The sequence below is a fragment of the Apostichopus japonicus genome, chromosome 19 (genome assembly GCF_037975245.1).
Source record: "Apostichopus japonicus isolate 1M-3 chromosome 19, ASM3797524v1, whole genome shotgun sequence".
Taxonomy (NCBI): Eukaryota; Metazoa; Echinodermata; class Holothuroidea; order Aspidochirotida; family Stichopodidae; genus Apostichopus; species Apostichopus japonicus.
The window spans coordinates 26,754,651-26,781,628 of NC_092579.1; the positions used below are offsets into that span (position 1 = coordinate 26,754,651).

The 26,978-nt window shown below is 36.8% G+C and overlaps 1 protein-coding gene across 1 annotated transcript in view; it reads right to left on the reverse strand.

Annotated features, from left to right (window-relative positions):
- Positions 1-26,978, reverse strand: part of LOC139960049 (unconventional myosin-Ia-like) — a 64,642-nt gene that overhangs the window by 15,875 nt on the left and 21,789 nt on the right. Inside the window, exons 2-8 of the mRNA XM_071958073.1 lie at positions 17,219-17,347; positions 10,578-10,813; positions 5,909-6,075; positions 3,344-3,440; positions 2,290-2,367; positions 1,812-1,971; positions 78-181 (exon numbers count right to left, since the gene is read on the reverse strand). Of these exons, the coding sequence (XP_071814174.1) occupies positions 78-181; positions 1,812-1,971; positions 2,290-2,367; positions 3,344-3,440; positions 5,909-6,075; positions 10,578-10,813; positions 17,219-17,347 (971 nt within the window). The remainder of the gene's footprint in view (positions 1-77; positions 182-1,811; positions 1,972-2,289; positions 2,368-3,343; positions 3,441-5,908; positions 6,076-10,577; positions 10,814-17,218; positions 17,348-26,978) is intronic.

The window sequence follows — 26,978 nt, forward strand, 5'->3', positions numbered from 1 at the left end:
ATGAACTATGATGATGTCACATGAACAATATTAAAATACAAACAGCCAATGAACATTCACATTGTAAATCCACTCACCCTAAAACATTCAAACTGTATTCTAAGGTAGTCGACATCATCGCTCTTCGATGCTGAAAGACATCTCAGACTAGAAGCAGTACAACCCTTCAGATGGAGCTTAACTACAGAAAAAAAACAAAAAACAGACACGATAAAAAACATGGTGAGAGATATTCTCATAGCAATGAACAAAACAAAACTTTCCCTCTTAAAGCTAACAAGAAGTGATTGGGGCACTAAGATAAACATGTGAGGACCTCACATATTCTCATAGCCGTAGTAAGAGTTAAAAGATGACCCCCTCTTCATCTTATACTGACTAGCATAAAGGTTTGAAGCATTCAAGACTGAATGACTTACTTCTCCTGTTAGATCGAATGAAGCAAAAATTGACAATCCTTTGAGCCCCCCAAACAGCCATCCACGAACAATTCCACTAAACCACTTCAGGGCCTTCAATTTCAAAATTCTCCATAAATTGCTGTAACCTAGTAATTTAAAAATCTTCAAGTGTTTGACATTAAAAGGGTACTTAATTAAGGTGGGTATTTTGTCATTAAAAAAATATATAAAAAAATATTAATATAGTGAAAAACAAAACATTCTTGTCTTTTGAGCTTCTCGGAACTGAAGACTGATGGATGTGCATTGTTGGTAAAGCAGGCAAAGTGTCTCTCTTGTATGACAGCACCGAAGACCCGAGGCTGTAACTCTTGCTAGATTTTAACATGCAGTGAAGCACATCGAAGCTGACAATGTGGACTGCCAATCACAGTCATGCATCAGCAGACTTCATTTTATTACCCAGACTTAAGGGATGGCAGCGTTACACGGTTTATTGTGACGAAAATCATTTCTGAAAGGTAAAGATCGGATTTCACAGCAGCTTGCCTTCCGCTAAAATTACCTCGGCGAGAGGGGGTTAGGATCACCAGGGTTATAAAGAAATCTGCACAAACTGTTTCTGACAAGCCAAAATTTATTATTTCCACTTCTATTTTGGACTTTTGACTGCTTTAGCTGTTGGAATAAAGTACTAGCAGCTGTAACATGGAGTTTCAATCTGGTGATATGTATACCATGCGTGGAGAGAAGCTGTGGTTCACCTTTATAGTCCACTAATTTTGTGGATATTATATGCAGTGATCCGAACTGACACAATATTCCACCCAACAGAAAACACAGTTTGAATTAACTTTTCCCCGCCCCTTTCCCCCGCCCCTGCCCCCCCGTCCCCCCCCCACGTTGTTACCTGCTGTATAAAATGTCTTTTTGTGAATTGACAGTACTACTTAATTAGTTCTCTGTTCAGGCTCTTATAACATTATGTAAATATATACCAAAAAATTATTTTAAAGACACTTGAATAGTTAATAGGAAGGGTGAGGGGAAGTGGACCCTATTACAGCGCCTTATCAACAACAGTCACCAATCACTGATCAAAACCAGATCTCTGCACATCTGTATATTTTGACTGTCGATATATAAGTGTTTCCCCGATAGTTTTATTTGACATGAAGGACTTTAATATTTCTTTCATATTACTTTATCAACCAATCAGGGTGAGGCACTAAGATAGAGATGACTCTATCAACCAATCAGGGTGAGGCACTAAGATAGAGATGACTCTATCAACCAATCAGGGTGAGGCACTGAGATAGAGATTACACTGAGGGCATCGGGGGAGTAGTGACTAAGGTAGAGGGCAGTGGGGAGAGGTGGGGGGTTAAGGATCTACTTAAAGAGTCTCACCTTTTTCTTCAGGTGTGAGCCCGACCACCATCTGTTTGAGGATTTGAAAGTTACTTTCATCGGATCGTTGGCTGACAACCCTGCACTGGTCCATCCAGAGAGGGTGGAAACGAATTCTATCCAGGCCCTTACTAGATATCCCAACCTCTGTTACGCAACCCTGCAAATAAAATTAACATAATCGATCAATCGATGTTAAAAGCTGGCAAAAAGTAAAACTCCAAGTTTAAATGCTTAAAACAAATTCTTCTTTTCATGTAGAAATCACAACTGATTTAAATGCCAGCCATATGCTACTCAGGTCAACAATTTAAATCAATCATAATATTAAAAACAAAATAGAAAAAAAAACAATGCTAGAACTTCACTGCCACAACTTGCAACAACAGTACCCCTGCAGTTTACCTAATTGTATATCCCCATAATATATGAGGGAAAAATTATAAACAGAACTCTGGTTAAAAACTTGAGAACCTACCATTCGCGTAGCACTTGGATTGGACTGTGTCTTGACGGAACAGAGCGCCCTCAGGACATGGCTGGCTGCGGTGAGAAGCTATGCGATACAATGAAGAAAACCAACAAGAGTGTTAACACGGTATGTGGTGAACAACCACACAATTCACTGACAGACATCTCGACAGGGGATTCCCCCGAAGGTAAAAATAGGAACTGATGGGGTGAAACATAGCCCAAGGGGGAGGGGGGCGGGTGGTTCTTATGAGGGTTGATAAGGTCAGGGTAATTTCCCTTGTATGAGAGTCGCTTTATATTCACTGTCAATGGCCAGGTGAAAATCTTCAGTTGGTATAAGTGGAATAAAGGTGGATATGTGGTTAATATATGACCTGATGGAAAACTTTCAGTGGTTGATTACTGCTTGCCTCAAAAAATTATTACCATCACATTTTCTGTGTTGTCACCCCTTTGTTGACTGAAAAGTCTGTAATAGGAAATTTGGGGAAATCTTCAAATGCTTGTGGAATATGTGGCATCCTCTGTCTAAATTTGGTGTTGCCATAAAAGTTTGAAGTAACCAATTGGAAAATATCCTTCAAAGATTTCATAGCAGATAGTAATATTTGTAGCAAGCAGGCTCATCGTCAAACTCAGACAACAATTCTTCAAACGCTGAAACTTTGAAACTTCTTGATCAATTTACAATCATAATTCAAGCAAAAGATGTAGCCATGATATTATGGAATACAGACTTGTTATCCCTTTTTGAGATTGTGACTAAAAGCAAAGCAATTGTGGCATGATTATAGAAAAAGAAATAGAAAAAGCAAAATATAAATTCACTTTAATATCTTCTTGTGACTATTGAAAAACTTCACTGCTAACACAAAACGTGATTACTTAACACTCAAACACACCTACAAAATTTGCATACTACAACAGCATGTTTAATGATCAAATTCTGGTCGGTTGATATTATTTTCATTTTTGTTTGTGTTCTCTTTTCAGTGGCGATAGTTGAAAATCTCCCTTTTGAAACCTTCCTTGGAATTCTTTCATGATTATTAAGTTACCTTGAATGACTCTGAATCTGACCCTTCACCTTTGAGGTCGTAGATCTGCCTCAGGAATAACTGCGAGGTGTAACTTTTACCACTCCCACTCTCTCCGCTGCAGGAAAAGAAAAACAAAAACATTTGGTAACATCATCATCATCAATATCCAACACAAATGTATTAAAGGTTTCTATATCCCAGAGGCAAGATAACTAAAAAGAAGTGTTGTAACATTTTTGCAGGCATTTGGATTCATGTAGCTTGATAACACACCCACCCATACATATAGTAGTACAAGGGAGTTAGTTGTTCCATAAAAAACTCCCTGGTAGTACATAATCAGGTAAGGCAAGACCAGCAATGTTGGTTACTGCATCCAAAACTCATAGAAAAGAAATTATTCCAAACCAGAAAATTTTCAAACTTTTGACAGTCAGAAACGGTATGATATATAAGCCACAGGTGATGTATGTGATGGGGTAAATGTAACTTATCCAAATGTTCCATGTTGTAGAAGTGGTATACATTAAAGCAAAATTATCCTACTGTAATGTTGCATATATATGTTGCAATGCTATCTCATTGCAACATTGCTATGTTAGATGATTGGGACTGGTTGCTAGGGATGAGTTGCTCAATAAACTCACCGGTGTTAGTGATACGGACGACATACCTAGGTTTCTTCGTCTACTCGTTATTTAAATTAGCTACATTTAGAAAAGAAATACAGAACACAACACCTCTGCTCCTTTTCCAGTTTATGCAGTCATTGCTTCACTTATATGACTCTTCTGTAGAGAGAGGGAGGGCATGAGGGGTGGGAAGGAGGAGGGGGCACATGGGGGAAGTTATAAAGGGGGAAACACTGAATTGTTGTCTTGCCTGGCTGGATCAATTAATAATCTGGTTAGAGTGTTCACTCCTTCACTTGATTGCTATTTCACCCTTCAGATCAATTGCATATGGGACAGTGTGTTTCATTCTCAGCCCTCCCTAGGAACAAGAGTGACCTCAAAACCACCCAGGAGGTTGTCAAACATAAGAGGGTCTCCCTCTTATCTTTGAACCTTAGATGAAACATCTGGGTAGATGTACCCCCAAGGCCTGTCACATAGCTACATGAGTATGTTTCACATTAAGCAGATTTCCAATGGCTTTACACAAAGTTAAAAGCAGGTCACACAGAGGGCCTGATAATAACTCAAAGATTTTGTTGGAAAACTTTGTCCACATTAAGTCAAGGCTAAGTCAAAAGATTTTCACCAAGTAAAAAAATGTGTTGGTGATTCTTCTTCTGTGACCACTGTAAGATGCCAAACATGTTTAAGGTCTCTCCTGTGGTTAGTGACATGAGTATGAAGGGGTTTTTTTTGGCAATGGTTTGTAAGTGTTGTGTCATGTACTATTCACATATGTCTTGTTAAGTTTCATTTCAAAAGCTTTTACCGGATTTAATCATTCCTGTAGCTATTTTTGGTAGACCATGGTTTATTTTTTTTTCAGGTATTTATTCTTAAATCAAAATGGATGTATAGAACCACCTGATTCTCATAAAAGTATGAACATAATCTACATTATTGTTAGTGTATGGACTTGCCACTACTTAACTGGTCTAGGAACCCAATTATAATCAACTTTCATCCCGGCTGGAAAAAAAGAAAAAGTTTACACCCGCCAAATGTCAACTGTCAATGTAATTTGATTTTCAATGTTGTATACATCCTTTGGGAATGTAAGTATCAAATATTGGTTGAAAGGAGCCCTTCACATTCTCCCATTTTTTTTCTTTCTTTTATTCATCTTTGATGTTCCCTTCAGTGAGCATTTTACTTCCATGCACCCTCAAAGCATTTCCACTTACTGACACATTTGAATTGACTAGCTGATAGTAATCCTGAGGGTTTTAAATTCCACCGGAAATTAGAACCTTTGAAAACTGTAAGCAACTTTTATCCTAAGATTTCAGTTCAATGCTGTTGATTTTTAGAGGCCTTTTGAATTGATCAACCTAAACCATCCACCCAAAACTATTGGGTTCTTGTACTAAATATGTGGAAGCCACATGCCAAATATGAGAACTGCAGAAGTTACCCATCTCAAGATATCTAGTTTAGAAGCTAGGGCATCTCAAATATACATACACACGCCAACTTAACTGCATCTAGGAAACTTGCCTGCCTGTGGCAAGTAACCAAAAATGTCAAAATTAAAGGCAAACAGGTACATTAATAAAGTCACAGAACTAAACCAGACTGAGAACCTACGCTATGTCAATTTGTACTTATTCTAATGAATGTCACATTAGTCATCCTTTTTACCAAGCCCATTAACAATCATTACTTCATACTTTGTTTTTAACATGCGTGGATGGTAATACTAATCGGTAAGTATTAACCAAGAACACATTCTATTACTATTAGCACTAACCGAGAGCAAAAATTGAATGCCCTTGAGTCCCAAGTAATCAATGATTTCACATTTTAGTCAGGTTTCCCATTCTTGAAATGCCTCTCATTACGACCTTAATGACTGTACAATCTCTTCAAGCATACACGTATTCAATTAACCATGGGATATACTTACTACAGGATGATTGCTTGAGATGATCCTTTGTCATGTAAATTATTAACGACATTGCTAGCTAATTGGCTCAGTGGGAGATTCTGTCCAAGCTGAGAGTACTGGAAGGCTTGCTGGATTGGTATCCCTCGATGAGGATTGAAAGTGAGCAGTACTGGACCGACACGAGTCTGCGGATGGAGGAGAACGTAAGAATTAGTTTAATTTGGTCAGTCCGTCCCAAATAAATGCTAACAAACTCACAAAATGGGCATTCACATATGAACTTCCAGAAAACATTTTACTGTATCCATGAAAGCATTATAATAGCTGAACACTTAATAGCCTAAATATCTCTCATTATCTAAATTACTAAACAGTCCTCCATATCTGGGAATAAATTACAAACATAACGAGTTACAAGCTTACCTGTCTCCCCGCAACTTTAACACTCTCAGTCCCTTGCCTAGAGTGAACAGGTTTTCTTTTAGCACTGTATGATCTCTATGATAGGACCCTCCCAGTGAATGACCTATCCTTCCCATTCCTCCACACATAGTGCTTGAAATGGGTTTTTTCAAAATTATCAAATATCAAAATTATCTCTTCCTCAGTTATTGTTATCCACAAACATTTTACCGTCACCGAAAGAGAATTAAGTGTTACCTCTTTTTACGGGCTGATATAAAAGCTCATTACCTAAAATTAACAGTCCTCCATGTCTGGGAATAATATGGAACGTCAAAGCCACAAAGTTCTTTTGGAAAAACTTTAGCACTTTCTAGCAATCTCACAAAGATTATTCCTTGCGACATTCAATTACGATGCAATGATCATAAACATCATAAAAGGCACCTACCTATCAGCACTATTCTGCTCATATGAACGGAATGATAGAATAGTTTAACCGACCCTAACACAGTGCAACTATACATCATTTTCTAATGACCTTTACATACATTGCTTCTGAGGTGTTGACCTCATGGTGACCTAACAGTGTTAGACTACAAGTAGTCCAGTCACTTTCAATGATCGCCTTCTGATATTTTCTCCTCAAGTCGCACCAAATAAATGTGGCATAGAAATGCTGTACAACCCTGACAACTGTAATGTAAAATCGACTTTTAGTGGGCCATAGCATGTCAAAATTTATGTTGAGGTTATATACAATCACCCGTTAAACACACGAGACATTCAGTTATGCACAGAGCCTCGTAAAATTACAATAACGAAAAGGAAATAATTGGAAACCTGTTTGAAATAGCATGTATATCCTCATCCTATTGAATAGGGTAGAATGTCTCTTAAAATGCTGATGCTTTTTCCTATTTCTGGGAAACTAAGAGCCACCTATCGGGTGATTTATACTGTTTTACGATGCCTCTAACGGCTATTGACACAGAGTCCCAGAAACCGCGAGACTACGAAAAGGACTCTTCGTGTTTAAACTTGAAGAAGTTGACATCTATTCCTGTCAGTCTCTGCTTAATTGGTTGTGCTTCAACTGTTCTCCTCCAGGAAAGTGAGACTACTTCTCGACACTTAACATCTCGCTGGGAGGCCCTATGAACATTTCCGCTTTAAACTTTAATAACTTTAAATTTTCCTGGACCACATTAAACAAATCTAGGGATCTAGAAACTACGGACAAAGGAGAACATCTTATAGAATCATGTCACTTTTACCCATCTGAGCGACGAGTTATAAAGCAAAAGAATTCAGCTCATTTCAACCTTAACCTAAGGAATAGAATGCTATACACATTTGCTCAAAAAAAGGTTTGAATTTGTGAATTCTGAGGTGCTCACTGCAATATTATGTTCTTTTCTATAATTTTGTGTGTGCGTGTGTCATTGTGCCTTCTCCTCAATGTGTTCTTCACACCTTATTATATATTATATTTTCCTAGTTTAGACTTATTTTTACGTATCAATTTATACTAACTACTCTCCTCTTGAATCATTGCTTTTCTGTATCTATATCTTGAGCCTCAAAACAAACCGTGAAATAAAATTTTTGAGAATGTGTAAAAAGCCTTTTCAATTAAGTGATATAGCAACTTCATGTATTTTATGTTATGTAGCATTACCCTTCTTTTAGAACTTTAAATCCTGATGGTTATAATAATTAAATCAATTTTGTATTTTTTTTTTTTTTTAAATATATTTACAGACATTTCAGGTCCTAAAATTTGTTCAATAGAATGAACTCATTTTAACAGGATGCGAAACTAGATAAAGCTCTTCTTTAAACACATGCATCAATATTCTCCTCTGTAAGATTTTTGTTTCCGTTTTAAAACCATTTTATTTTGCCGTTTTTTTAAGTGTGTAACGATAAGGATCTCCACTGAAACACTTTCACATTTCTTTTTTCCCCATCCAGCTAAAACTAGGAAGCAAGCAACCTTTTGTGACTAATGATGTACAAAAGCCTATGACTTTGACATCTGGGGATTATCGAGAACCCATGTGACCTGCTCTCATTCATTTTAATACAAAGTGTGGAAGACTACAGTACTCAATGCATCTCCATCCACTTTATGTATAATGTATGTATTCCATGCAATCAGCACAACTCCCCAGATGACACTACACCTTAAATCAGCTCCACTTAATCCGATCTGAAAATCACAAGTGAGTAATTCAAGCTCATCAAAGAAGTTCTTCTCCTTCTTCTTCTCTTTTCAGGTTTTAGCAGCGGCCGAGTAGCGCCGTCATTAACGATCTACGTTCATTATGCATTAATTATACAAGTCCATGTCTATTCCTGGCATTGCATTGCTATGCATGTTTTTTCGAGGATTATGACGCAGCCATGCATTTCATTACTTTTAATCCCACCGTGGTAATGAGTTCGGCCGTGTGAATAGTTAATAAACCTGTTGTCATCAAGCAAATACCAATCTCGCTGGTAAGAAGAGAATCGTCAAAGTCCTCCTTGAGAGCACTCTAGAGATCACTGAACCTAACAGACTTGTCAGAAACCAAGAACCACTAGGAAGACCGCCAACATGCACTCAGGCAACCACAACACAGCAAAGGTTCAATGACCTGAGGCTAGGCTTGCTGGCTACAGTACTGTAAGTATTCCTTAAAGAGGATTAAATCTCTTGAACCTACTCAAGTGGAACAAAAAAAAAATACTAGATAAATTGGCCTAATTCCTTGTTCTGTCGTAAACAACCGAGACATTGCACTTCAATTATAGTAAACATGCCAATGTACTCCCCCCCCCCCCCCTTCAAACTTAACTTCTGTTCCCCTTGATATGTCATACACAGATAGAATGCTTTTCACACAAGATTTCTGAGCCGGGGATCTCATAAGGATCTAAATCCTATGCTCGAGATTAACTTCCCAGTGAGAAAGCCATCACACAGTCACACCCAGGATTTGACCTCGGTATCTTAATCCTCCTCTCTGGGGAGATCCCCTCCATAGCTCAAAGTCACTCTCATGTTATATACCCATTTGACATCATGCCTTTTTGATAAGTTCCACATAATCTGGGACATTATGGGTGATATTTTAATTAAAATCCTGTTGATACAACCAGTTGGAGAGGGTTGCTTCACGATTCGTATTTGTGGTGTCTCTGGGTTGCCAACTCTAGGAAGAGATGATGCGAAAAAACACGGAGCGAACGCCGCTCCACCAAACAACCCAAAAACCCCTCTAATAATAAGAAAAGGATACTTATCGGGCTGCAAACTACTTCAAACTCTTCCAAAAGCAGTGGATGGGAAAAACTCCGATCCTGGGAAACCAAAAGTGGACTAAATCCAATGGAAAAATCCACTCGAAAATAATGATCTAGACACTTTGGATGGTAGAATGAGAAGGAAGGGCGGTGACCGGAGGAGCCGGTCGTAGAGCGTGCACAGTGTTAAAAGGTTACCAGGACATTCTAGGCACGGTAGAATGAGGGTGCTAAGGTTGTGGGGAGACAGGTAAGCGAGGAACGAAGTAAATAGTTGTGATTGTAACACTGAGGCTTTTCAACATGGATCATTTAAATATTCTAAAGACACAATTTTTTTTGTTCTAAGCAACACCACTCAGTAAGAAAAAACAAAACAAGTAGGTGCCCTACTGACCTCTCTACCAGGTCTGTGTTGATCATGTGTTGATCATGTGACTGTTAACTATCAGGCTTGCTGATGAATCTCAATAGAACTAACAACTGCCTTTTAGTACTTACCACCTAACAATAATATCCACCTATACCTGTTATGAATTTTTTTTTGTCATTCCCTTTTAATTCAACAACAAGACATTGTGGTAAATTCAGCTGTTTACTCTGTTATTGTGATCCAGCAAGTGTAAAAATTCTTTGTGGTTTCTATAAGAACATTATTGTTAGCTTGCATTTCGCAGTTTTACGAAGACAAAATTACAGAGTGGAACCCACACTCTTGTCTAGGGTAGAGATTTGATCTTTTAATGGGCTTTACCAAAACTGTTTTGATTTGCTTCAAAAGATATTGAATACGCTTGAGACAAATGTCTATTGTGGCAACGGTCTGCATGTCCTAGTCACTGAAAAAAGCTGTGTTTTTTTTCTTTCTTTAGAAACAAACAAACATTTACAAAAATTTACAAAAGTTATTTTTATCAGCAAATTCTGAATTAATTGTATTTTTTGTATGAAGTCTACAAACAGTTCATGAGAGTTTGTTAATCAAAAGTACCTGACATTCTCCAAATTTCCATCTCTGGTGGAGAGCTCTGAGGATGCTCTCTTCTGTGAGGGGACCTGACATCTGCGACAGGTCGTCCGGACGGGTACAAAAATCTGACGAGGACGAGGCTGAGGTCTGTTGCGAGCCGCAGGAGCACGTCGAGTAGACGCTCTTTGGGGTGGCCGAGGACACGTAGGAGGATGAATAGGAGGATGTCTCTGCTATCGCATCGCTGTATCCAGAATCTAAAACAAACAAACAAACAAATAAATCAATAAACATCCAAACTCAAACAATTAAAATTAAACCTCTGTTTGTGGCACTACTAATATTACTAAACACTGAATTTGTGGCTGGTGTTATTTGCATGGCCATGTAGAAGAGTATACTCCTCTACACACTAGAAAACAAACAACAAGTGTCTTAAATTCAAGGGGTTTAATCCACCACCCCCTTTCATCACTTGAACTCAAGAGCAAATTTCCTCTTCTTCTTCTTCAAAACCTGCTTATCTTGGAGTAATTTGGATGGCTGATTATAAGCCATGGTGTCTCATGACTCTTCATCCATATTAGCATATGCAATAACATCCTACACAGATGAAGCATTGGAACAAATAAACTGATGAAAGTAAACTTGGTTGAAGGGAAGTCTATGTCCACATTCTGAAGCAGTAATAAACAGTAAACCTCGGCTGGTTTTATGCGTATTAACAAATGACCTGTCTCCTCAATATGGATGCACTACAATCTACCCAGGTTTTGAGCACTCTTGCATATATACTGAGTGGGAACAGGTTTTAGACAGGAATGAAATACAGTAGATGCATGCAGTTGCAGTAGATGCATGCAGTTCTACATGCAGTTCTACTGAAACATTTAATTATAACATTTTCTTGCATTTTTTCACTGACTAATGTACTGGAGCCGAGCCCCAATTTTTCTTTTGGTGAAATCCAATGAAGTATGTCAGTATGAAAGTTACTCAAAGTTCTTATAAGAAGTTTACTACCAGTGATTTTAGTTATATTACCTACCTTCCCTAAACCCCTCCCTCCCCCATCAAACCCAACAGAAAATTGATACAATGTAGTGCAGGATCTGGTAGAAAACTGAGATGCTTATACATGTTAAAACTTTCAACGTACTGTATAGAACAACTATATATGTACGCTGTTAGTTTTACCTACAATGCTAACATATGTGGTACTGTATACAAGTAAACAGCTACAAGTACACAGTACATAACAGTAATATGCTAGGAATAATTTAGGTTTTCAAATTTTATGTACAAATTTGACTGCCCTTATAAAATACTACTGTTCCAGTGTAAAAAAAAAAATTGCTATGCATCTTTAGACCTGTATATTGCTTATTTGACAATGTTTGCATAGCATTTTGTGGTGCCACACCGGATAAATTATTCCCCGAAATGCATCGTAGATCATTTCAACACACCTGCAGAACAGCCAGGACTATTAAATAAGCCTATTGAAACTGTAAACACAAGACCTACTGTACACTAGTATAGTAATTGGTCATATACTTAACATGTAAAAATGTAAAGTTTACAACAGTACAGTAAATGTCAATCTATCAGCTCGTTTTATTGTCACAGATGGATGGATCAGTTTGTTTTTAATGTCTTCGTGGCATAATGTTACTTGGTTTAATTCTTTCCTCCACAAAACATTCTTCCAGAATATCTATATATATCAGTCACCAAATCAGACTATACATTTGAGTACCTGTATGAGAAGCTGGCCATGATGCATAATGAGACCAGGCAAGCAATAAGTTGAGACAGTAAGATATCCAGATTCAATTTCACCACAAATTATTCATGGCATGCTTTATTAACTACTTTATTAACTACTACTAACTGTACTGACATGTCTCCTTGAGCAAATATTTCTTTGATTATTTTTCTGTATTAGAAGGTCGCCCAAGCACTGAAATGTACATTCTGTTAACTATACTGGAGTAAGTGAGAAAGTAACCACACATAGCAATTCAAAATGATAGACATTTTGAATTATACCACATTTGGCATTTAGAGGGTTTCCTTAAATCCCTACATATATAGTGCTACTGAATAGCAGGGTAAGAAACAATGGAGCTCCTGACCAATGGAATTTGAAATCTAAACAAATAGTATAGTATAAGTTCTACAATGTACATGCAACAGACTATGTCACAAGTTGGATGCTGAGCTCTCATAGAAACAAGTAAACTCTCACACACACTTTAACATTAAAGTGATGTACAGTTTCAACAATACACACTGTCAATAGGGAACATTACTATCATTTACAAACCAGTAAGAATACACATATAGGGTAGTAGAAAATTAGAAATAAGTTCCTTTAAAACCAGTTAGGGGAGGCACTCTGAAGTCTGAACTTGTTGATCAGGCTATATTCAGGTTCTCCGAATACATCTGCTATTATTAACACTGACCTAATTGCTCAGTTTGACTTGCAACATTGATTCCATGATATGAGTTTCAATTCCATTATCTGTTGACCTGAAAACATCCAATGGTTCAATTCACTACCAGGTATGGCAGGTATGCCCAACCATGGAAATTCTGAAGATTGGGTAATACCCTCCATGGCTCAAACAATAGGTATCTTGCTGTTTGCATTATCACCAAAGTCACAATTTCATCAAAACATGTATTATTCTCATTTGGTAAGGATTACTAAAGGGCTTAGTATGTACAGTAGGTACAGTAATAGTGAATGATGATGCATAGTAGGTGGTTTGTGTACATACATACTAATACCAGTATTGGGTTGTTAACTATAACAAACTCTAACAAACTGTAACAAACTGTAACTAAATTATGCAAAATCAGCATTTGCATGTCTAGAACACATTTCTTATATCCTTTCTAAATTTGTATGCCACATAAAATAGTAACAAATTTTTCAAATTCTTAAGCAGGGCTTAATTTCTCTTATCATTTGTACATCCCTACGTGTCTAAGTTTGATGGTTACCTGCAGTGCGTTCTCCGAAGTAAACGTATTTGCATGTTGAGCAGATCTCTTTTGTTTCTTAAATATGAAAAGCTTGATGCTATAATACCTGTGGGCGACCTTAAACATTTTGTTGTTGATCAAGTAGTTTTTTTTCTTCTCTCAACCATCTTGTTTGGTTAATACAAGTTTCCCTATACCCATCCACACAGTATTGTATTGATAAAACTACTCATCAACTGTTGGGGATGGCAGATGGATGGGAGAGGAGGGGTGGGAGAGGAGGGGTGGGAGAGGAGGGGAGGGGAGAGGAGGGGAAGAGGAAGGGTGTCCTTTCATGACAGGAGATATAATGACTACCATGAGGTAGACTGTACATTTAGATAACTGCACAAGTAAACACGCCATCTTTAGGAAGAAATATTGATATTAATATTTTTAAAACGTTTCTGGTAAACAAGCAAGTAGCTTGATTATTTGCTTTTCTGGATGGATTTGGGAGGTGTGGAATGGAGTGCTGAATTAGCTCTGTGGGACATGTAACTTGAAATTTGACCTGCTTTGAAAGATGAACATGTAGTGGTTTAATTCTGGAGTCCGGAAATATAATTTATAGTTTTGCTTATTCAACTTAATCATCACTTATTTTCATTAATGTTCAATAATATATGAGACTTGTACTACAGTTTTACATTCACTGATCCAAATATAGCCCCAGGTGAATAGAGTAGTTCCTATGGTTTTCAATTTTCACCGGTTATGCCTCAGAAACATGGCCCCTAACTTACCCACTTGTAGTTGATTGAGATTTTATCGTTTCTTTACAGTGTGATAATGAATTTCGACTGTCGGGCAGATTGGACACGGTTATATACTGTACGTTCAGAAGATCAAACCAATGTACCCCAGTGGAAAAACATCTTTCACATAAATCAATAAGGGCTAATAGTTTATCGTTAGACTAAATCAATTAAGAGAGCTACTTCAGCTAGTTTGTTGTCTCAAAATCAGTATTCCTTTTTTTCAATATTTCGTCAGGGCAAATGAATTACTTATCCGGGGATCATATATACTGTATTGTTCAGAACATCAAACCAATGTACCCCAGTGGAAAAACATCTTTCACATAAATCTATAAGGGCTAATAGTTTATCGTTAGACTAAATCAATTAAAAGAGCTACTTCAGCTAGTTTGTCGTCTCAAAATCAGTTTTTCCTTCTTTTTTTTTCAATATTTCGTCAGGGCAAATGAATTACTTATCCTGGGATATGACATCCTGTCTGGGGATTTGTTTCATAATCTCAAATATCTCACGAAGGATAAGAAAAATACATCGGTAAGTAAGCAAGCTGCTGGCTCAGATGGGTTCGTGAATTGACATATATATTTAAGACAAGGTGATTTCCAAAAAGACACACACACGTACCTCAAACATGAACAAAACACCGTAGTGAGAATGTCACAACAAGCCATATACATGTGGACAAACATCTCCATGTGTCCAACAACACAAAATCTGTCGTCAAAGTATGACTGATTGCCAACCGTTATGTTTATTTCTACTGTGTTACCGACATCATTTACTACAGTGTATCTTTATGACAGGTTAATGATTTATAAAATTTCATATTTTTAAGAGTTATTTTCAGAACCAAGAAAAAGAGAAATCACAATTTATGACTTCAAAACAGTACATTGTTCTGAAAGAAGAGGAATTAGGCACTAATCATCACACCGAAAATCAGTCTGACAGTGGCAAAGTGTATAAAACTTTACAAGCTTAAATGTATCGGCTAGATTATAGGAGTAGGGCAAGAATTAAGTTTTAACTGCAGTATAAGCCTCAAAACACTAATTTGATGACTTTCTTACAGTACAAACAGTATCGTAAGCTAAAGAGAACTAGCTGTTCAAATGCCTTTTTTTCCTTCAATTTTTTTCCCCCTGCTTAGAGCATTTTGCTACTTCTTTTTTTTTTCTCTATTTTTTCCAATTTTAATTGTCTTTTTCTACCTTTTTACCTCAATTTCTTTTATTATGATTGACCTTATAACTTGTTGCTAACCAGCTAAGTTAACCATCTAACCCTTGAGGTCTCGGGAGTCAGAGCTGTAATCAATGGACCATTACTAGAGATAATCTCCACATACCATACTGTCAAGTAACTTTCAGATTTTGTTTCTGCTATGCCCTAAAAAGAAATACCCATTTGAGTAAATCCCTTAATTGCAAAATTGTTATCTGCTATTGACTTTTCGGAATGAAAGATGAAAAGAGGTACAAGTTAGAAAATCTCGTAATTTACTTACTCTGCGAAACTTTTACCAGTAATTAGAACACAGAACCTTGACAGACCGAGAAAATCTGAGATTGCGGAGAATCTCGGTGATTAATCGCAAGATTAGACGTGACATGTGCAATAGTGGCAATCTAATGAGGTAAATGTAGGGAAAACAGGGAGAAGCCAACAACACAGCAGACAACACACCAAAGCATTGTTCCGTGGGACTTCTATCCGTACTGACGCAAATCAAATTTACACATGAATTTAACATGAAATTGCATTCAAAACACAGCTTAACCTATACCTTTCTCTATACAGCCTGTTTTGGCACTATGTGTAGACATGACATAATCACTCAATCAAATGTTACACTTTGTTTGCCAAACTTTTGGCCCATTTGTTAGAGAACCAGTGGATGAAACATCCACATGTAAACATTACCTTTGTTGACTAAGCAATTCTTGTTCAAAACATCAATGGGAGGAGGCTGTGCATGAGGAAATGTGTTGACCTCACGATATGTGATATTGAAACACAATTAAATAAACACGGTGAACAACTCTATCTGGACCCAGTACAGTCATGGGATTCGACTGCCTACTAAAGTAACTTATGACTTGATTGTATTTGTTAAATGTGTCTTTTTAAATGGTTCACTCTGCTACAGATATGTAATTTTTGGGAGAGGGAGAAACCCCAGGTAGTGAAGTCTGTGGCAGACAACACATTACAGCAACTTTGTAAGTCGATGATTGGTTTAACTTAAAAAACATGATTGTATTTGTTGTACTACATAAATTCAATTCATCTGCAAGTCTCTAAAAGTTTAATGAATCGACGTTCCGCATACATATTCTACATATAAAACCAAATGAAAAAAGCAATTACTATTTCTAGGAGTGTCACTAGTTTTTATCTTTCTTGATCTCTTTTAATGATATTAATAGCCAATTTGCTTTCAGTAATCACTTACAGATTACATCTTTAGAGCAAATAGATCGTAAAGGTATAATAATCTCATGGTTGAGTGGATTCACACATATTGCTGCATAAAATACGCAATTCTGGTACACAAACAGTGCAACCCTCCACAGCAGGAGCTTAAATGATAGAAATCTCACACACCATGCAATGTTAACCTTTTTTCCCAACTTACAAGCAATATAGGTTGCTAGTGGAAGGTGACGTGATTTTAGGTGACGTGATTTTAGTGAAGAGCGAGTGGCCTTGAAGAAACTTCGTGAAAATATAAACTAAATAACGCCTCTGATGAATGATACAGAACAAGAGTCATCCTGACAAAGTCATATTTCCTTGGATGAAGTGGAAGAAACATTACTATACAGTCACCTCACGGAGTCCTCAGATTTCCAACAAAATTACCTGTAAATGGATGTGAAAATAATCCACCGAGTAGGACATTCTTCAACCCCAGTATTTGCTTCAGAGAGGCCAACTCTGCCTTCAGAGACTTGAGTTGTTCCTTCAACAGCTTCACTTCATCTTGAGTAGCTGAATGGAAAGAAACAAGAGACACATCGTTGGTTAAATTCCATCCTCGTAAGATGCATGTCAAAAGTTTCGCTTTTTAACCCCAACTTCAAGGGTGCCTTGGGATGTATCAAACCTAGACACTTTCGTTTGACTTTGACTCGGTCAAACACTCAGGAACATAAACAAGACAATTATAGGCTAGAGTTATGTAATTTACTCTATGGCTTCCTGTTACTCAATCCCAGGCTACCCTCCCTCCTACTATTTCATCTCTCATTCGTTTCTACTGCTTCGTCATGCGTTTGCCGTTGTTGTATCAATCTCTGTATCATATCACCTCTCATGCAGGGACAGCAGATGTAATGACCTACATGAGGTTTGATTACAGTACATCATGGAAAAGCACTACGTTATCAAGAAATTTAAACATATTGAATTATCACACATGAATAATATAAGATTATATACATGAATATACAAGGACTGAAAAAGAATAAATTCGTGAAAGCACTGATAAGCAGTTATCCTGTTATGATCCATTCATATTCATGTTGAGGAAGTGGAAGAGAACTGTGGGGCAGGTTATGGGTGACAGGAAGGGGAGTCATTGAAGGTGGCAGGTCCCTGAAAACTTAATGATCTGGGATATTTACCAGCAAAGATACTTTACTGTCTCCAATCAACATTTAAGCAATTCCTAATTTGTATGACATTACATCCTTTTGATATGGAATGCTTATAACTAAGGAAAGTACAGTAAGGGAGGAGAAAATTTAAAAAAATATTTATATATGGTGTAAAATTACATCGTGATTTTGAAGCAATTGTAAGAACAAGCAGAAAAGAATTTCAAAAATGATGGAAAAATTGACCAAAACATAATGGATGGTTATAAATAACTTATAAGAACACATTTATTACAGTGGAGAGAAGGTTGACTTGTAGTTCCCCACCCCTATCTCCCTTTCCCTTTGTCCCTTTTATTTCACAACTGAGATGAAGATGTTAAAATTTGCTTCTTTACATCTGTCAATCCTTGTAGTTGGTACAAGGTAGTAGGTTGAAATCTTCCTTTCATTTCATTTCCTTTTTTCTTCTCCCCCCCCCCCCCCCTATCTCTCAGTCTGAAAGTTGACCTTCTTGATACATGTTAAACAGTTTTAACATGAAAAGTTCTAAAAGAGTTCATGCCTGCTATGTAACCTCACATCCAGTGGGATGTCAAACATCATTTTAACTGTCACCTCTACTCTCCATAGATGATCAGTCTGTCATGGCTGGCTGATGTGGTCTTGACCTAGAGGTCAAACCATTATTAATCCCAGACAGAGGACACAGTCAGCTACCCTATTCAAAGTGTGGTTACCAGAATGGGCTGGGTGACAGATTTATGATTGACGGCCTCTACTACTAGGGTAAACTGCCACCTGGCAACAGACTAAATACTTGGTCAAGCCACAACAAAGTTAAAACACTGACTGGCCACTCAGATAATTAATAAAATGAAGTTGAACTGTAACTGTAGGAGAGAGATATCCAAATGTAAAGATGAAAGCAAATAGTTTCAGTATGGGGACTAAGTCAGTTTTTTTTTATTATAAGTATAGTTAAGGAGGCAGTGTATGAGAAATAACACAGATCAAAAAAAAAAAGGATATATGACCTAAAGATTGGTGGTCTCAAAAAAAGAAGTCATAAGCCAAGTGGATTCTCCTTCCCCTGATACCCCCTCCCCCCCTTCCTCGTTTTGCCGATCACAATGTACAATGTCCAGCATTTAAACAGGAAATGTTGGGAGCTATGGAATTAATTACTGTTATAACTCACAAGTTTGAGAAATCCTTTGTGTCTCGATTATTGCGATACTCGCGACCACACAAGTGGCAAGAGGAAGAGGATTTCATTGTTTTAGATTCCTGTTTAAGAACATGATGACAAATTACTGACACTGAATTTTCAAAGATCATATCATATGGATGGAAGTGTTGAAGGGACATATTTCAATGACAACATTACACATATGATTGAATGGAAAACGTCAGAAAACTACTGCTTTGTACATTGTACTATAGTTTCATCATTTCAAAAAAATGTCAAATATCTGAAAAATTCTGTTTAGTGGAAATTATGACCTATTTAAAGTGGTATTTACATCTTAATTATCACCGAGTGTACATAATAGTAATTTTCAGGTTTTAACCATAGCAAGTGTCTCACCACTCCAATTTTTTTTTTTTTTTTTTTGGAGATACTTTGCCAAAATGAAACTGATACATGTATGTGAGTTACAGCAATTGTTTTCAAAATGTTCACTTTCAAATGCTTCATATATTTGTCAAAATGTTCAAGTGTCCAATCTGGTTGTCAGCCTTTTATTGTCTTACGATGTACATAATCATGTGATATCTCTGTTAGTGTACCCTACTGTAATATAATAATCCAAACAGTTGTGAGCAGTGTGAATATAAAAAGAACAGATTACATCACAAAACTATTACGATTCCTTTTTCACTTTTAAGGAAACTATAATTACACAAAATATATGAAAATTTACTGTTTGTAAAAAAAAAAAAAAAAATTTTTTTTGTGTATTTTTTTTCCTTTTCAGAATTCCTTACACAGAAATTATAAGGATTTTACCTAGAATTAAAGTAGCTTTTTATTTACCACATATCTAGTGGAGGTCGTTTGTTTGCTCCATAAAGACCATCAATAAACGATAAAAGTGTTCTCTAATAAAGTGCCCTAGGGAAAATCCCAACCCCTCAATCTTTGCATTTATGGCTGGTTTTACAACTTGATCATGAAATATTATAAAATCGAAGCTCCCTCTTAATCCGCGCTATCAAAAACCTGTTTCCACCCCATCGCTTCATTTCGCTCCATCTCCGCTGTTTTTATTTCCTCATCAATTAGGATCCGCTTATAACTATGAGGTGTGAAACGTGATCCAAAACGAGTTAACTTTCTGCACAGATATGATGATAGAGTCCTGTAATTTCCACGAGCAAATTTCACGCTTATTTCAAACATTTATCCAGCAAAATGACATCCCAGCAAATTGGAAGGGAATGATGCATTAGTTTTTCTGCTATAGAATCCACTTACACTCTGCCAAAAAAGATTTATGATTTTTGGAAAGAGTCAATAACCTGCATTCTTGGCTTTCGAAATGAGTCTTCTTTTTCCACTCCTTATCATAGTAAAGATTGAAGGCTAGATAAACAGGTTCTTTGACTGAAATCGCTTTGAGCTCCGCAGCCAACCAAAACACTGGCCATTAGGAGTCTTATGATAGAATCCATCTTCCATTAATCATGACAGTTTAAAGAGTTTGAAACAACCAATGTCACATTTCCAAATTGCCAACAGCTAAGAAATATACGTGCTACTATAGTCAAGTGTAAGAAAGCTTTTTTTTCCTTCCCTTTTCAAAAATAAAATGTCTATTTATTTGGTAATCGCATTTTACTGTACAAGCCAGGAGCATATTTTGAAATGCCAAATCGTTTGGTGTAGGCATCAGTAGATTTTTGTATTTTAAACCACCAATTCCCAATTGATGGATTGATGCTGATTGAATATGCAGACAGAATGTTGCACGTTGCATTCCTACACTGAATGCACATGAAACTTTGAAAGTAGCAAAACTCGTCCTACATTTAACCCGGCGCACCCATCTGATTTCTTGCTTCCGTAGCTAGCGTGGATGATGCTATTGCAAACAATTTGCTTTACAAGAAATTCTTAACACTTACAGTATAGCAGTTGGTTCATATTGATTGGTTGGATCTTAAATACTATTCAATAGAAAGAAAAAAAAACACCAAAATAATGCACCAAAGAAATCAGGTCTCTTTGGAAATTTGACCGAGTTGAAAAATTGTGTGTATTTCTTGTCTTCTTTACAAATATGATAAAAGTGACAAGAAAAGTGTCTGGACAACAAAATTATAACTAATATCTTCACTTTTTCCTCATTTTTTGTGTTCCTTCCCTTGAAGGATACATATTGCTATCTGTATTCTTGTGCAATGCTCTCTATATAATTTAAGTTTACATTAGTACATATACGGAAACCATACTGTAGGTGCATGGTAGAAATTAGAGAAGATTGCTGCAACACAGAACAGATGTACTGTACCATTCTAAAACAAACTGTTCAAAATAAAAAAAATTGTATATATATGTATATATTTGTATATAGTATATGAATCATCTTTGTATCATATTGTATCATATTTATATACATATATATACATCATATTTGTATATATATGTATATGAATCATCAAGTTTTCACACTGAATTGCATTCTGGGGAATTGTGTTTGTTCAGCTTGGTGGACACACTGCTGTGCTTCTTGGATTGCCCAATTATTTTCCCAGGGTAGGCTAAATAGATCTGTCACTACACAAACTGTACACTTCACAGCATAGGCTAGTTAATGGGACTTTTAATATCTTTCAGTTTCTGGATTAAATATAAGTAGAATTTCTAACACGTTCTTGCACCTCTTTTAATTGATTTATAGGAATTTTGTAAGTGTGAGTGTGTGGGAGGATTCAGGAAGCAAATTACCTACAGAGAAAAATAAATCCAGAACAGAAATAATTTATACTTTGCCTATTTTTTGCCACACCTGAGCCTCCAAAGGTTGAATGTAAATTATATCTAAATCTTACAATTACCATAAATGTACAGTTATATCATGCAATAAAGCTACTTTGCCCAACAAGGGATTTGACCACCTGTAATGCATGATTTTCAAGTCCCTCATTTTCAGTGTTTGTAATAATAAAATTTGATGGCACTGCAGGTAAGATGATTCATTTTGACATTAAATTGATTACTTCATTTTACATTTGTAGTAGAGAGGTGCACTTTGGTGGAGCCCTATCACCCAGATTAATATCTCAATATTTAGATATATATATGGAGCTTCTTTATTCCATTTTATTCCATATTATTAAGTGTATGTTGTTGTTTCTAAGAAAGTTCTGTTCTTTTAATGTTGTTTGGGAGGGGTGGGGATAGGGAGGGGAAAAGCAGTGGTTTGCTTGTAAAAATATTTTTAAAAACTAGTTATCGGTCTGAACTAGTACCATATGAAATGTTATACAAGTAGTTTCAATATTTAATGTGTTTGATTTGAAGTCATACGTGTTATTATGCTGTAGTGTACATCCATACTTACATACAACCTTTAATAGTATATATATACTCTCTACATGTAGATTGAACTACTGTATTAAGCTGGAATAAGATTTTCTTTTTCTTCTACTTTTCTTTTCTTTATTCAGAGTAAATCATCTATGCTCTGATTCAAGATATTGACATCATCCTGGTAGGGTATTAATTGTGTAGACCTATACCAGCATATCAGCCACACAATAGGCTCTAAGAGGAGACTGAAGGAGATTATCAATTGATGTTTACAAACTTGTCTACATCAAACTCATCAGAAAAGGAGGATTTTAAGGTAAATGTCCTCCCTGACTACTGAGTCCATTCAAAGGCTGAACAGATGCCTATTTCATTTGGAATGGAAATAAAGGATTTTGACCAGTTTTATAGGGATTATGGAAAGAAAGTTGGTCTACAACAGAAACCATAGAAGCTTAAAAAAAAATCTCAGCCAATAAACCTACTAGTACCTGCATGTACAATACTGAATAGGGTTTAACTAAATGCACACTGTGTGTACACATATGTACATGTATGTGCATGTAAGACTTAGTATGAATCGCCAACATGCAGCTCTGTTACAAATAAGTGTTGCGGTACATAGTACTAACAGGAATTAACAGCCAAGGAAATTTCACACGTAATTAGACTCAAGGAAACATGGTTATGATTTCTACCAGATTTTATAGATTTTTATCTTACAGAGTTGGATTAAGATCAAACTTGTATTATACAGATCCCCAGATGGGAAACATTTAGTCCACAGGCAAACTTTCTGCAGCCTGCAAGGAATTCAATGCCTCACTAATGTGGCCTACCAAGGGGTTATATCTAAGAAAATTATGCATAAAATATGTATATACTTTGGGGATATTTGTGTTAAGTTTCAAAATGTGCATGTTTAACCTTCTATTCCTTCCCATTTCCCATAGAATATTTCTACTTTATTTTTGTTTATTTTTCACGGGAACAGTGCCTCATAATTATGCATCATATATGTATATACTTTGGGAGTTTGGGGATATTTGTGTTAAGTTTCAAAATGTGCATGTTTAACCTTGAAAACCTTCTATTCCTTCCCATTTCCCATATAATATTTCTACTTTTATTTTTGTTTATTTTTCACGGGAATAGGAACATGCTTATGAGTTCGGTTCATGGACCGCAATGGGTACAAAATCTCACTGTGGCCTAGGAGATCGTGTTCCTACCCACCCCTGATATATATATTTGATATTCCTATGTGATCTTTGTAGCAATTAACAGTACTATAAACAGGTATGTCATGATAAGGACAATGAAAAGACCTCTAATAGCCTATACAGTGCATTTTACCAAAGTGGTTTTACTTAAATGCACTTTTAACCTAACAAACATTCCTTTGAGATTCCTTGTTTCCAAAAATAACATATTTGATTTGTCATCTGTGTGTACTTAGAAATGTTAATGTGAATAATAAAATATATATATACCATCAACATCTGTTATGAAACTAAACCAAATTTGCATAGCCATTTCCTGTTTATCAGGGCTGGCATAGTTAACCACATTCCCTAACAGTACATCTACAGCATCTGTTAAGCGGTCCATGAATGAATGTCGTTATCAGCATCAAGGGACCCACAGTTCTTCTTCTTCATCACTTGCAGAAAGTTGGCCAGACCAGAAATCTCTTGTTATTTCTCTTTCTTAGAAATCTGGACTGCAAAATACCTATGAATCACCTTGAAATATCATCAGTGGTTTTGACAATGAACTTGATTCAGACAAATGAAAAAAGCCACTGTCCCCTGACCTAAATGTCTGACCTCAGACATCCATCTTCACAAATTTATTGGCATTTTTCTTTCTTTCTTTTTTTTGGGGGGGGGGGTGGAGAGGGAAGGTTGTTGATGAAAATTGTTGGTCTTAATATTAGAGATCAAGAAGGGTGAAGCAGATTCCCCACAAGTAAACAAATTAATGTCAGACTCCAGAAGGTAAGGAACCTTTTTTTCTTCAACATCAAAGTACATGGTCCTATGATCCTGGCTTGGTTTTATCTTCTTGTTTTTGAATTTTTCAAACAGGACAGTGAAATTAGAAACAGGACAGTGTCAAATAAAGTACAAAGTGGGAATGTAGTTCTTTTGGGGTTGTTTTTTCGCGTAGGTCACACTGTCACCCTTTGTGTCATAGTGTATTTACCAGCCCTAGATGGAAAATTCCCCAACCCCAGTCTCATGTGGGTCACACTGTGTCCCTCTGTGTCATAGTGTACTTACCAGCCCTAGGTAGATGGAGAAAAGTTCTTCAACCCCAGTCATATGGCTTGATTTGCTTTCTTATTGGTACAGAAGGTCATTTTACAAATTGTGACTGATCGAGCATTGAGGTTGCATGACAAAAGCAACCAGAAGATAAAACACTATACATTGTTTAATTTGTGTAAGTACTCTGTATGAATGGAGACACAGTACAGTAGATCCCATGTTTATAAATAATAGACTCATATAAAGAAATGTGCTGCAAAGTACATATACTCGAATTTGAAAAGGTTACAAAAATCTTCAGCGACCTCTTGAAGTATTTAGGGCAGGGCTAAGTTGTGGTCCTTTCGGGGTGACAGACTGGCTGTCCTTGTACATGGTCTGGTGATTGGCCGAATTATTCAGCGCAGCTGTAGACTGTCACTGGAGGTACCGATGGGGCATGCGAGCCGATATTCCTTGATATTTCTTGGTTGCCGCTAATTAGTACAGTATTCATATCGAGGATTCTATTCAGTAATAGGTTAGGGTTAGTTTGAATTGCCTTTGCATTGTACATTTTACGTTAAGTAGTAGTGGTTTTTATGTACGCCTGTGATAATTACACATATATACCATTTCATATATACTCTACTTTGTTTATTCCCTGCTTTGGGAATCAAGAAAGCAAGTAAATGTCACATCCGAGCTAAACAACCTTGATGAACAAGTCCCACGATTCAGCTACCCACACCCAATTCAGACTGTTCGCTCCATTACAATTCTGACTACACATTCAAGTACTTGTGGATAACCCTTTGCATAAGAGCTTGACTTGATGATAAAGCACCACATCGACATTCTCGTCTCACCTAAAACAAAGAGGTTCATTTATTTCCGACAACATAAGAAACATTTCATGTCACCGCCCCTGGTCTTAACTTTTGTCTGGGTATTGACAGCCCAGTTGCTTTATCTCCCTTCCATATCTCCTCTCTCTGAACTTGCCATGAAAATTTTGACATCTCCATTTGTTACCCCTTTTGTGCAGCTCTTACTAAACCTAGAAGCCTGCAAGTGTAAGCAGCTGACTTCTACTTGACATCATACTCACACGGTCATAAACACAGATAAAGGTTAACCACATCGGTCATAACCCTGCAAATATTGTATAAAAGGAGAGTGTAGATAATATACTGTAAGGCACATTTCACAGGTAACCCACAGAAAACAAAAGCATATGGAAAAATTGTCCTTGCCCAACAGTCATGATATAATTATTATTCACAAATATGGACTTACTGTAACTTAACTTTTTTGTCACTTTTGACATTTTTGTCAAAGGGTTAGAGGGATTTTGGCAGTCCATGATGCTCGGAGACCAAAGGACTGATGAGGTACACTTAAGAATAGGAAGTATTGTGACATGTTATATATGTAGCTAACACAGAGACAGAGATGTTCAACACTGCCATTGGGGCTATAAGGACAGATGTTTTCAGGAGTGGTGTGAGGTACACCAAAGATAAGAAGCATCCTTATCAGGTACACCGAAGATAAGACGCCATCCTATGCTAGAGGCAAAGCGCATGTGGAGAGGACCAAGCGTCAAAAAGAGGCTTTGTACTGTAGCAGTCATATGACAGACGTATCCAAGTTAGACAAGGCAAGACTGAGAGGTACTGTAAATGATTACACAGTAGAATCATTGGATAAGAGCGTACCCCCCCCCCCCCCCCTCTACTGTCTACAGGTCATCTACTCTACAAGTCTGTATCAACTCTCTGCACCTCTATCAAATAAGGATCAAAGAGGTAGCCCTCTTGATCTCTCCAGAAATAATCTCTAAAATCCTGCTGCCAGATATTATCCCTCCCTCCCTCCAAACTCACTTCCTGAGAAGACATGGAGAGAGATTGATTACAAGAGAATGAGAAGTTCATCAACATTGTGAATGCCAGTGTAAGTTGACCTGCTGGAGAGGTGATGTAGTAAGTAAGTTGAGGGTGGGTTGTTTAATATTAAAACAGCCCCCTGAGGCAAATCGAAATTGCTTTCAACTCTTAACAAGACAGGTGTATACAACAAACCTATTACTTACTATCCATGATGGAGGAAAGGAGTATAAACCTGTGGCAAACTGGCAAAGGTATAAGAATTCTCATATGCGTAACAAAATAGTGTGAATATATTTGGTCTTTATACTGTACTACACAGCAGTGATTCAATATGAA